Below are 13,995 nucleotides of genomic sequence, written 5' to 3'. Positions count from 1 at the left end.
TTCATTGTCAGCCATCTGTTTGCTTTAATGTTAGATGCCCAAATCTGATTTTTATAAAATAATGATTATAAGTAGTTATTGAAGAATTAAGTAAATGTGGTAGGGAATTGTTAATATAATGCTAGTTGATGTAGTAAATGATACATTAACAGTAAATCATTCCTGTTTAAAAAATAAACCGTTCCTATAACAAAGGAATAGGTTGAACCGACAGTAATGAGGATTTACTGTGTCTTAGGCACTTTCCTAAACTCTTATGCATCAACTCATTACATCCTCATAAAAATCTTATGAGGTAGATGCTACTGTTTTCTGTCTAGATAAGGCAATGAAAGTAAAAAGGTTAAGTAATTTGTCTAAAGTTGACAGCTAGAATATGTCAGAATCTCGATTTGAATTCAGGAGATCTTATTTTTGAATTGGATTACTATTTAATTATACTTTAAGATTATAGATTGGTTTTAGTGAGAGACAATTTCTTATTTTTCAGTTTTAGATATTAGCAGTATTAGCCACTATGTAAATATTTGAGTCATAGCAAAAGGGACCCTGTTAAGAACTCAGTTAAAATCTCCTTTTATGTGATAAACTGATATTTTTAGTTTTCTTTACAGTGTGATGGGTTGTTATTTGTGAGTGATGAAATTCATTATATAAGTTCAAATTACTCTGGTGTGTTTACAGGTGGTTGCTGTGTATGGAACTTTATCAGATTTGCTTTCTGTGGCCAGCAGTAAACTCGGCATAAAAGCCACCAGTGTGTATAATGGGAAAGGTGGACTGATTGATGATATTGCTTTGATCAGGTAATTTTCACCTTTTTTAAGTGGTCAACTCACAGTGTGCCCTTGGCTTCTTAGCGCCATGTTGTTTCCCTTAAGCAGTAATTTAATCAGTGTTAAGTTAACAGGATTTATCTCCAGTAATTGCCTAAATTTGTTGTATGGAATTTAAATTTTTGGGACTATGGCATAGTGATCAGATAGAAAATCCTGAGTATATTTCAGTAGACTGATAACCAAATACAAACTCTGCAGAAAGACTGTGAAATATTTTTCTTTATGTTACTAGAGATGGATTTAAGCCTTGCATTTTTGGGGGGTAGGGGTGGGGAATGGTATGTGGTAATACTTACATTTTTTAAGTTAAAAATATAATTGATCGCTTTATTTTATATGCCACTTGCATATGGTTAAGTTCATTTCCTAAGAATGCTTTTAATTTTATAAGCATTCCAGAGACCTGTTTTTGTGAAAACTTGCTAAATATTATGATGCGATTTTTTTCCTGTCCCTGCAATTTTTTTTTATTGTGAAAAATAACATATATACAAAAAAAAGAAATTTCATAGCACACTGCAATAATTAGTTGTAGGACAGATTTCAATATTTAATATGGGTTGTAGTTCCACAATTTTAGGTTTCTACTTCTAGCTGCTCCAAAAGAAATATCAGTATAATGTTTCTACAGTTAAACTCCTTTGTTAAACGCTACCTTCTCTGTGTAACTCCACCATCACCTTTGATCTTTCACCCAATCTTTAGGATTATTTTGGCTATACCCATTCTAACATTTTCATATTGGAAGGGGCTGTCGATAATAGGAGTAGGGGGATGGAACTAGTTGATGTTCTGGAGAGGCTGGCCCCTCTGGGTTTCAGGATTTATCTGGTCTAGGAGCCCAATTATGAGAACAATTTTAAGTACGGTTATTCACCAGTGATCCACCATGATGGTGTGTTTGTTTGTTTAGTTTGTTTTGTTTCTAATAACCCAGGCTGTTTTATCTCTTTTAAACAAGTTTCTAGTTCACCTTCCTTTATCCTTGTAGGATCATAGAATTTGGGAAAAGGAAGAGAGTTAAAGAAGATGGGGAAGGAAACACCAATTAAGTACTGACCATATTCCAACTATGTTATGAATGCTTTACTTGAATTATTTCAATTGGTGAAGCATGATTTTCTTTATTGCTGGTGTGATGATACTAGTGATCTAAATTTTAGTAGTATATATAAAGTTTAAGTCCAGGTTTGAATGAACTTTCAATATAGTATACTGCCCTAGAAGTTAGCAGTTCCAGTCCTTTCATGTTACAAACAAGGAAACAAAGCATCTGAGGAATGACTTACATAGGTCCTACAACTTAGTAGTTGATTTGTGTTCATGAAATTAAAAAGTATTTTTCTACTAATCTAAAACAGTTAACTGGCATGGTGAAAATAGACTGCATTTCAGATACAGATAAATTAGAATTTCTTAGTTTTTCAGTATCCATCTCCTAGATTCTTTTTGTTTCTATGGATAACTGAGTCACACTGTTGAATGAGCCACATGAACCTAATTTTTTCCTTAACAAACACAGACTCTGCTTCTAAGAAAAGCTCAATGTATTCCTCTGTTCGCAAGAAATAAAAACTTCTACAACATAGAAGGTCATAACTGAAGTCTTCTGAGCTATAAAATCTTTACCTTTTAAACAGTTTTCACAATATAGTCTCTAATCAATTATTTATACTAACAGGACGGTTTGAGAGAAGGATAGGGGAGATTAACACTGCTAATCCAGAGTTCCATGTTATGTCCAATCATTCACATTTCTCTGTACAGTGGGCAAGTGTTTACAGCAGTTACTTTTCCAACTATATATTTCCTAGATTTAATATATGAAAATTTATTTGCATTTCCAGAGCACAGAGCTGCTGATGATTTGGGAGTAAGCCCCAATAATTTATCAGTAAACAATTAAAGCAAAAAAAAAAAAAGAAAAGCTGTCTCTGGCATTAGTCATGTCCTCTGAGCATAACAATACATTTTTTAACTGATAAGAAATCTGAATTCAAATAATTTGTATAGTGGGCTCTTTTTTTTTTCCATGTCAAAGGTACTTTCATGTGTATGATCTCATTGGAATGTAAATCCAAAGTTAAGGCAGTTAAGTCAGGGTGTTAAATAAAGCACCAGAGACTTAGTTGGTTCTCTGCATTATAGATTTATAATAAGACCTATCTTCTATAAACTTTTAAGGAGTAATTACTATAGTTAGCAGAAATTAATGTGATTTCTGGATTTTGATGATGGCTTTTTAAATTTTAATTTCCCCAGGGATGATGATGTTTTGTTTGTGTGTGAAGGAGAACCATTTATTGGTAAGTGACTCCCTTAAAAGCCATTTTTGTCTTCCAAAATAAAAAAAAGATGAAATGGTAAATATTTTACATGAGGTTATTAAGCTTAACATTTAAAAGGATCTTATGACAGTATTCAAATTTTCATACTTCTTCTGGAGTGTCAAAGAACTCCTCTTCCACAATTTGGAAGTTCGAAGAACTCCTCCTTCACAACGCTGAAATTCAGGCTTTGTTCGAGATGTGGCTGTAGCTCATTGATCTAAACTGTCAAAGATGGACAGTTCCACTTGTGAACAAGAAACTTTCCATTGGGGTGTCAGCAAAACTTGCTAGGATATGAGTGTCACTAGGCCAGCCATGCCATAGGCTCAAGAAGAAAACTAGGAAGAGAAGCCCCTTCCTCTTGCAGTGTCCCTACTGTGCCCCTTACTGACAAAAAGCCTAAATTGCAGCAGCTGGAAAAGGAGAAATGTTTACCTGGTCCAGCTCCAATATCATAAAACAGAAAGAAATAGCTTTGAATCTTAGAAACAGGAAATTGTCAATTGGCACATCCATAGAAAGTTGGCCCAGGATAAGGAGACAGGCCAAAGAAGGTGAAGAGAGTTTCATGTGATGTGTGTGTTGGAGGTGGGGGCAAGTAAGGCAGCCCAGTATGGGATGTCAGACTACCTTGTAGATGAGGAGATGAGGTAGGTGAGAAGGGAGTCCATGTGGTGACAAGGCCACCCAAACCACAATATTAGAAGCCAAGTAGATGTGTAGGGCATTCACATGTAGAGGTAATCTGGCATGAGGAGTCATGTCTCAAACAGGGTGAAGGGGGAGTCTATGCATAAATAAATAAATATATTTAGAATAATGGAAGTAATATTTTTCACTGTCAGAGAAGGGAGCTACAGATATGGAAAGGAAGAAAATTAGAGTGAACCCTGTGGCATTGAACTGGATTTGGAAGTATCAGTGTAAACTTTTGGTTTTCAGTAAATAGGTAGGTATGTAGGTAGGTGATTAGGTAGTTCACTTTGTATTGGTTTTCAATATAGATAGATAGATATAAAAATAAATATATTTGTAAATGTGTATACATATATGTATTCTTTACTTCTGTCTATTATGAGGACCTGGAAGCAGCAACAACCCAAGAGCAATGAATACATCTCATACCCAGATATTTATATATAAAATACATTATCATATAACTATATATGATAAAAATTTATTTTTTTATATATGTCACATAATATAGAGATAAACTGTATTTATATGTGTTCATATGGGTTTATAAACGGTTTATATACATGATTATAGGGATTTTACTTAACTCTTCTAAATCTTACATCTGTGTCTCCTTTCTTTAGAATCAGTAATCCTAGTTCTCAGGACATAGGGAATGGTAGAATTATAATACCACAGGATTGCTCATTTTCTCCATCCCGCACAAGACACATAAAAATATCAGAATAAATTTTCAGCATAAATATGATTAATAAAAACAAACTTTTTTTGCACATGTTCATTCCTTTCTCCCCTTACTTTAAAAGATAATTGTACTGTTTCTATATTGTCATAGTATATAGCTATTATATACTATATTCTCCCTTTTAACCCTGTTTTAGTCTCACTCTTTGATGTGTTTTTAATGCACACCTTGAGTCTTTATGGTGATGTCTTTAGTGGTCATCTGAAATTTGTTCTGTAGTGGATTCCTCAGAAAGGACTTGTGAGAACAATATTCTCTATCTTGCATGTTGATAACAGTGGCTTTTAAACTTGAAAGTCATTTTGACTGGATATAAATCACGTGTTAAAACTTAACCAAATTCTAAACTTTATGTGTAGTTTGTTGAGTGTCAATTATACCTCAATGAAACTGTTAAAAATCCTTGGTTCACATATTCTTTACTTAAATTTCTTAAATATGTTACTCCATTTTATTTGGCATAAAGTGTTGGAGTTGAAAAATCTGATGACAATCTGAACTTTCTTTTATGAGATGAAATGTTTTTTCCTGTTTACACAAAGGATTTTTCTTTCTTTAAAATACAGTAACTATAGTAGTCTTGGTGCTCTGGATTGATTTTCTTAAGTACATGATGGGCCCTTGCAATATGAAATTTCAGATCATTTTTGCAACTTCAGAAAAGTTTTCTTGATATTAACTTTTGTATTTATTTTGTAGCTTGTTTTATCTTTTTCTTTCATGACTCCTATTGTATGTTTGTTGGATCTTCTACATTTATCTTCTGTATTTGAAAACTTCTATCATCTTTTTCATCTCTTCATTTCTTTTTGATTTGTGAAATATTCTTTTTCATTTTTTATTTCCTTTAAGGCATTATCTGTTGTATTTACTCATTTTTGTGCTTCTTCTTGTTTAGTCTTCATTTCAAAGATGTGTTTTTCTTTTAGTTCTAATTTCCTGGGTTCTTATACCTCATTTATGAATTTTGTCATTCTGATTTATTTTGATCCTTTATAACTTTTGTTTATTTCTTTTACTGTGATTTGGAAAATTAGATTATAGTTTTTTCTATTTGTGGACTTATCTTTCTCTCATGTTTTCACTGACTATGCGGATATAATTATGATCATTATTATTCTCTTGTATTCTTTTAATAACTTTGATGGGATTTTACTGCAGTCCTTTACTTTTGCTCAGTTTTACATGAAATTTGTTTTCTTTAACCTAGAGAGGGAAGGCTGACTTAGGAAAGTTATGTCTCTAGATTTCCTTCTTACGTTGTTTTTTGTGAAGTGTTTAAAAATATATGGTATATTTTGGTCTCAGACATCCTTAACTTTTATTTGGACTCTTTCTCTTTTGTCTCTATTATCTCTGCCCTCCTTCCTTGAATTCTGTTCCCAACATCTTATCCTCAATGGGGTTTGTCTTAGAAGGGAGTTTTGGCTTACTGGTTTTGAGAATTAATTTATAGCTCCTTCAGATTTTACTGCAAACCACTTCTGTCACCTGCTTTTGGAATGGGCATACCCCTCCCATTTCCAGCCTGCTGTTCTTAAACTGACTTGGTGAGTTTTGAAATGAATGTCTATTGATTATTTTGGAGTTCTCAGGTTTGTCACATATCTTGTTTCTTCTCTCTGCTTTTTCCTTTACAGATGCTGACATTGTACTACTCTTATAGTTGTCAGTCCTTATATGAGAATACCTAACAACTAGCTTTGATTTAGATACTGTCGATGGGTTTGGGTTTTGCTGCCCTAGTAACTCTGGTATAGTTTTATGCATGTATTTTGGCTTGAAAAAGTATGCCGTTGTTATCTCCCTAGAAACCCCAGTCTTAATATTTTTATTATTTCTCCATGTCATCTCTAGATCCTCAGACAGATTCTAAACCACCTGAAGGACTGACAGGATCCCACACAGACTGGCTAACATTAAATGTTGGAGGGCGGTACTTTACAACTACACGGTAGGTGCGTGTGCATGTGTGAGAGAGAGAGACTATCATTTATTCTTTCCTTCAGTTTGCTGTTCTTCTTTGAAAAAGCCTTCAAATGCTGTTGAAATATACAATGTGATCTGAAACCATTTTTGAGAAAGACTTTTTTTAAGGAAAAAAGTAGAAAATGGTTCACAAGTCTTTCCCAGAAAAAGCATGAAAAGCATGAATTTAATGTTTTAAAACATGCTTTTTAGATATCAAGTAATATACATATACAGTACAAGTAGTAATTAACGATACTCAAACTGGTAGAGTATACGACTGCTTATGTTAAAGAGATCAGACAAATGTAAGTTTTGATGATCAAGAGCATTGTGATACAATAGCTAGCTATAAGGGTAGGTTAGTATGTAAGTTAAAGGAAGCTAAATCAAGATTTAAATCAAGGGAATTGCCGAATTAGAAAGAATTTTGATAAATAGCAACTTACTGCACGTTTTTGTTTCCCAGCATTATTCCTACCAGGTTATAGCATGCATCTTTTTGAGAGAGCAACTGAGATCGAGTATACTCTTGACTTAAATATGTTTCTTTATAAAGACAAATGGAGAAATCAATTTTTTTCCCTGAATTCTTAGGAGCACTTTAGTGAATAAAGAGCCTGATAGTATGCTGGCCCACATGTTTAAAGACAAAGGTGAGTGAAGCACATTGTTTGCATATGTTGTGTGGTCTAATTGTATCTGTTTTAACTCTGTAACTCCTGTCCTTCTGTACTTTTTAATGATATCAGTAGTTTTTATAAGGGTAAAACTTATAAGTATATTATATAATTTTTATTCCATAAATTTCTAACTTTGTTTTTGTTTATGGAAACTTTCTTCATTTTAATGATAACAGATGTCTGGGGAAATAAGCAAGATCATAGAGGAGCTTTCTTAATTGACCGAAGTCCTGAGTACTTTGAACCCATTTTGAACTATTTGCGTCATGGACAGCTCATTGTAAATGATGGCATTAATTTATTGGGTGAGTTTTCAATATAATTATTTAAATTTCTATAAGTTTAGGATTTTCAGTTTGTTTTCAAGTTACCTCGTAATACACAGTGTATTTTCTGAAAATGAAAGTATGTCTTTTCCATTTTTTAAACTAAATGTTTTCACATATATATGAGTATATACACAGGTGGATAGTCTTTCAGGTAGTATTTTGTATTTGTGGCTATATGGCTAACCTGTAAATTTCAAATTTTAGCCTCTATATAGATGCAGATTATATCAAATGGGACTTTAAACAATTTTTTTTTCAAAATATAATTGTGACTGTGATTTGGCTTCAAATTATGGATCTTAACATTTGTAATACTTTGTTAAGCTGCCAGAATACAATGTGCCAGAAATGGAATGGCTTTTTAAAAGGAAATGTAATCAGCTACATGTTTTATAGTTCTAAGGCCATAAATATGTCCCAACGAAAGCATCCAGAAAGAGATACCTTGCCTTAAGGAAGGGTGGTCTGGGAAGGCACATGATTGGTGTCTGCTAGACCTTGTTCTCAATTCAGTTGCTTCCAGCTTCTGATGCCAGTGGTTTCCTCTCTAAGTGTCTGTGATCATTCCTTTAGCTGCTCCAGTATTAAACTCTGGGTTTCATCTTTTAGCTTAGCATCTGCCAGGGCTGGAGATTTCTTCTCTTCAGGTTCTGGCTATTTCTGTCTCGATTTCCAAATGTGTCATCAAAAACATCAAAATGTTTTCCCTTTTAAAGGACTCTGGTAAACTAATCAGTACCCACCTTGAATGGGCAGAGTCACATCTCCATCTAATCAAAAGGTCACACCCACAATTGGGTATGTCATGTCTCTGTGGAGATAATCTAATCAAAAGTTTACACCCTATCATATTGAATCAAGATTAAAAGAAACGGCTGCTCCTGCAAGATTGGATCAGGATTAAAACATGGCTTTTCTGGGGTACATAATAGCTTCAAACAAGCACATCATATTATTGAGGAATAGAGTGTTCTGTGGGGAAACCGTGCTTTGGAATCATAAGACTTAGAGTTCCAACTCTACAACTTTCTAGATTAACTTGGGAAAAGTCACTTTATCTCTCTGATCCCCCTTTGAAAACGGGTGTTAAAAATGCCCTCACCCATACCTATTTCACAAGTTTTTTGTGACATTTTATGGAGAGGATGTAAATGAAAGACAGCCCTTATAAAGTATTCAAAATCTTATAGGCCTCCAAGTGAATTGGGTATGATGTTAGTAGTTAAGGGATGGTAGGGATTGTGGCTATTTTGAGTGCATAAGCCCACTCAGCTTCAGTAGATTATCACCATATGGAATGTGGACTTTGGGAGCTATAGCCTTGATTTAAAAAAGAGAGCTGGAAATCTAACATTTCGATGTGGAATTTTCTGATTTTGGAAACACTATAGGCTAGAGTTGTTAGTTTACAGTCTCTGTAATTAAAAAATGAAATACTCAACAGCTTTTATTGTTGCTATATTAAACTTCATATTCCTTTAAAGCTTACCAAATGCAAGGAAAAAAACATTATTTTATCCTTTCAGTAAGCTTCATCACCCTTTGTAACTAAATTCTTCCTCCTTTTTTTTAACGTTCTACCAGAACTGTTGCTTTAAACCCTATATTACCTTTTTAAATTTCATTCTTTCTACAGAAATTATTTTAAAAAATGACTCCAGTTTTATAGCAGTCCTTTTCTCTTCAGTACCTGTATTGCAGTGCAGTTTTTTCCATTTTAATCGCCCCCTCTTCTCCTGAGTACATTTTGAATCTTAACTTTAAACGTCCTATAACCACTTAAAAGTTAACATGAGAAAATACCTCACTTAGTTTTTTCCATTCCTTCCATCATTGATAGCACTATGTATCCTCCTTATCTAGAAAATAACATGCTCTTTCAGACTTCGGCAATCCATTGTCTACAAATTGCCTGCCCCAAATAATTAATGTGCTTTAAAATAATGAACAGTAATTTGTTTTTCTTCTCACTTATTTAAATGGTTTTATGTCTTACTTTCCCTAGTTTGTACTTTCATCAGTGAATATTTTTTGTTTACCTTATTTCCTTTTGGTCCCTGCCTTTAATGATCTCTTTTTTTTTTTCCTCTGAATCCTGTCTTCCTTTCTTTCACTGGTCTTCAAAACCCTCTTTCCTGACTTTAGTCACCTTTTTTCTACCTTCCAGCCAAATCCCATTTCAGTCCAATTATTCTATTAACTTGAGTACTTTTCTAGCATTTCTATAAATTTTCCCTGAAGCTGACATAAATTTTCTGAACCCTGTATACTAATTTGATATAGTTAAAAGAGAATAGTTTCCTGTGTTAGAAAACATAGAAGTTAATAGTAATCATAACAATCTTTGAAAATTTACCAAGTGTCAAACATTATACCAAATAATAGGTTTGCATTATCTCATTTAATACTTCTAAAAACTTGAGGAACGTATTAATATCTCTTCCACAAATGTGTAGACTTAGGTTGAGGGAGAGAGATTAAGTAATTTCTCTTGCAACAAAATGGTAGTGAGGGGTAGAACTAGGATTCAAATTTAAATTTGACTGGTACTAATACAAGATACGCTAAATATTTCTTTCTTTCCTCTACTATCCTCCGTGGATGTCTTATGTATTTTTAAGGCCTTTCTGGAAGTTTTTAGATAAAAATTCTTCCCATATTTGCTGTGAGGTTCTGTTTTATTCAGATGGCCTTGGCAAACAGAATAAGGCCCATGAGAACCCCTTCTATGGTAGGTTTCTACCAGGAACAGATGTCGCAGTATGGCTGTCCTTCATGAGGAATGCAGAGATTGAACCACTCTGTTAAGGGACTGGAAAGCATTATGCCAGAGTGACTCCTTGAGCAATACGCTGTAAATTAGGTGACCTTTGGCAGTTAGAATACTGGAGGTGGAGTTTGGGTTTTCGCAGAAAAGATAGCATTATTCTTCCCAAATAATTGCTTACAGCTTTCTATATTTCTGTCTAATTATGTTTCTGATTAAAAATTTCCCTTATATATTTGTTACCCTTATTAACGGGGATCCTTTGAAGGGAGGAATTATGCGTTTTCATTTTCTTTGTAATTCCTGAGTCCTTAGTAGTTTTTTACCAAGTAGATTCAGCTAAGGACTGAAGCCTGTATTTAAAAGATAGTAGATCTTGCAGACTCAGTGGGTTACTGCTTGTTTTCAGCTGAAAAGCCAGACAGCACCTCACTTCCAAGATGAAATCCTACTTCCTTCCCCTAGCCAACTGCTTCCAGTTTAGCCTTGCCAACTACTTGGTCTTTTGAAAAGCCCTTCCTTTCCAGTGGCACCTCTCCTGGGAAATCTAAGTAAAACCCTGTAAGAACTAATCCCTTTTTCACTCACATGCCAATTGGCCTCTCTTTAGCACATCATCTTGAATTTTACTTATTTTGCATTCCCAACATAGTCCACTGCCTGACATACAGTACATCTGATAATTATGCAAGTTGACTGATAAGGGCTCTAAAACAATTTGTTAACAACTATAACAAATTATAGTTTGTTATATATAGCACTCTCTGTGCTGAACAGAGAGTCTGGTATATGAAGGATACTTACATATATATATGTATATTTATATATATATATATATATATATATATTTGTATATGTGTATATATTTTTTTCAGTGAAAAAACGGATGAATCATCTAGTCCAACTCATCTGTTTTTTGACAGATGAAGAAAGGGGGCCCCCATGGGATTAAATGACCTTGCCTGAACCAGCCATGGACTTCCCACCTCGAATGCCCTTTCTTATCCCGTCACCTATATAGACGAAGTTAGCTAGAAAATTGCTCTTGTAGGGTCATGCTCTTTTTTGCAGATGTTCCCAAACATAGTCATCAGGAATTTGTAATGGCTTGCAGTAAAAAATACTACATTTTTATGAAGCTAAGTTTAATCAATTTAAAGGTAGGTATCCTTTATTAGGAAAAAAAAAAAAGATAGTGGATCCCCAATTTATTTCTACGTATTCTGATGAAGATTTTTTTTTACCATATTAAGAAAAGTAAATGATAAGTGAAATCCCTGTTATCATTTTGGAAATATTTTTTTGGTTGATTCTCTTATAGGAAAGGTTTTGGAATTAAACTTTTGACATTTTTCATGTAGCTAACCTTTTAAAATTAATTTCCATAACTTTCTGAATCTGTAAGTAAAGATACTTGTGACAAACCTATTTGGTCCAGCTCCATTAAAAAGTCAGTGAAAAGTAAGGATTAGGTAAACTAATCATTTTTATTAGAATCACAATCAAATCTCTTAAGCAGTTATTCTACACACTGTGATATTAGGATTTCTTGCCTCTGGCCTATTTAAAGTAATTACCAGAAATGATTTTGCTGTATGGAAGACTTTCATTCTAATTAATTAGCTTTCTTTTTTTTTCTTTTGTAGAATGTAAACTATTTAGAAAACCTTCTTTTACATAATTTAAAATATTCTATATTTATGTTCCAAGCATAAATTATTTTTCTCTTATATTGAGTGCTTGTTGAATTTCAGTTCCACTGTGAGGATTTATCATAAAGAATTCTATAAACATTAAAATGAATAGGTTTCTGAAAAATCAAATAATATTTTTTTCTGATAGGTGTATTAGAAGAAGCCAGATTTTTTGGTATTGACTCATTGATTGAACACCTTGAAGTGGCAATAAAGGTAAAGCTTTTTGTACACTAGTAGACGTTGCATTTATTGTAGCTATCTCCAAAAATGCCTCACTAATTTCTTAATATCTTTTTCAAGAATTCTCAACCACCAGAGGATCATTCACCAATATCCCGAAAGGAATTTGTCCGGTTTCTACTAGCTACTCCAACTAAATCAGAATTGCGTTGCCAGGTATTTAAATCAGAATTTTATACAACTTATTTGTATTTGTGAATGATGTTTTACGTTCTTTGGGGTTTTTTTTTTTGTGCCTTATTTTCATTTATCATGCAAGATATAATTTAATTATGGATCACAGCATATTTTTAAATCTAATGTCTTATGCAGCTGTTTTGGAGTAGTACAGAGAAATTGCAGCAATTAAAATAAAAATTCAGTTGTTTCTTCAGTTACTATGTATAGACAGTGGCAGATATTTTTATTTTTATATATTGTAGCATATTTTCAAAATCACAATGCACAGTTTTTTGATAAAACTCTTAAATTATGTAATTAATAAGATAATTTAAAAATATTTAGGCTCACCTAAATTAACACATATCTACAGATGTGTGATTAACAAAGATCCTTCCTTGGAAACTTCTGCACATGAATATAGCCAGCTTCATTCTAGTGTATGTATAAAGGTTCTTTTACCAGGAATCCATTAAAGGCCCTTATTTTATGTACCTACATTCCATCATGTTTCATAATAAATTCCAAGTGACTGAACTTCAATTCCTTTTAAAAACTTGATGGCTTGCTATAATAATTAAATGTAAAACAGATTGCTTAAATATTTTGACCATTTGTGTTTTTTAATTTTAGGGTTTAAACTTCAGTGGTGCTGATCTTTCTCGTTTGGATCTTCGGTACATTAACTTCAAAATGGCCAATTTAAGCCGCTGCAATCTCGCACATGCTAATCTGTGCTGTGCAAACCTTGAACGAGCTGATCTCTCTGGATCAGTACTTGATGTAAGAATCATTTTTGGCTAAAAGAAAAAATAGATCTTTAGTCTACTTATAAGAGTGTCAAAGAGTAGCAATTATATCTCTTACTGGTATACTTGAAAACAGACAGTATACTACGTTGATGATAAAACTTAAGCCTGTAAAATGAAATAGGTTGTTTTTGCTACTTTTACATCCTTGATTAAACATAGCCTGGAAGGCATAGCAACTAATAAAAAATTAGATTATGATCTCCTCAGTATAGTATATTTTATTTATCAGAACTTCTATAAAGCTAAAAACTAGGACCTTTGAAATCTTCTATTCAGCCTTATTTCTGGCTTCTAATACACCTATCAGAAAAAATTATTGATTTTTACAGAAACCTATTCGTTTTAATGTTTATAAAGTTCTTTATGATAAATCCTCATGGTGGAATTGAAATTTAACAGGAGGAAATAGGAATAGGAAAATGTTATTGCTCTAAAAGTATTTGGCAGAGATATTTTGAAATAAATATAGTGGGCATCATTCTGGCAATTAACATCTTAATTATTCTCTCTCTCGGCAATTAACATCTTATCTCTCTCTCTCTGCATATGTGTATGTATGCACATGTGTATATGTGTATATATATACGTATATATTTATGTAACAGTTACCTATGTTATTGAGGTTAAAGGGCATATGCAGAACCAACAGTGAAATCCACTGATCTCTAACAGCTTTAAGCTTCTTAATACTGAGGTCCATAAATTTATACCTTTTGAATTAACAGCACCT

At 33.1% G+C, this 13,995-nt stretch overlaps 1 protein-coding gene across 1 annotated transcript in view; it reads left to right on the top strand.

Annotated features, from left to right (window-relative positions):
• KCTD9 (potassium channel tetramerization domain containing 9) overlaps positions 1-13,995 on the top strand; it is a 45,782-nt gene that overhangs the window by 19,054 nt on the left and 12,733 nt on the right. Inside the window, exons 2-9 of the mRNA XM_077152831.1 lie at positions 685-806; positions 3,102-3,145; positions 6,468-6,564; positions 7,176-7,234; positions 7,438-7,566; positions 12,200-12,267; positions 12,355-12,450; positions 13,087-13,236. Coding sequence (XP_077008946.1) covers positions 685-806; positions 3,102-3,145; positions 6,468-6,564; positions 7,176-7,234; positions 7,438-7,566; positions 12,200-12,267; positions 12,355-12,450; positions 13,087-13,236 — 765 coding nt within the window. The remainder of the gene's footprint in view (positions 1-684; positions 807-3,101; positions 3,146-6,467; positions 6,565-7,175; positions 7,235-7,437; positions 7,567-12,199; positions 12,268-12,354; positions 12,451-13,086; positions 13,237-13,995) is intronic.

The sequence above is a fragment of the Tamandua tetradactyla genome, chromosome 3 (genome assembly GCF_023851605.1).
Source record: "Tamandua tetradactyla isolate mTamTet1 chromosome 3, mTamTet1.pri, whole genome shotgun sequence".
NCBI classification, from domain to species: Eukaryota; Metazoa; Chordata; class Mammalia; order Pilosa; family Myrmecophagidae; genus Tamandua; species Tamandua tetradactyla.
The sequence above is the reverse complement of the archived record's forward strand: the minus strand, read 5'-3'. Positions and strand labels throughout refer to the sequence as shown.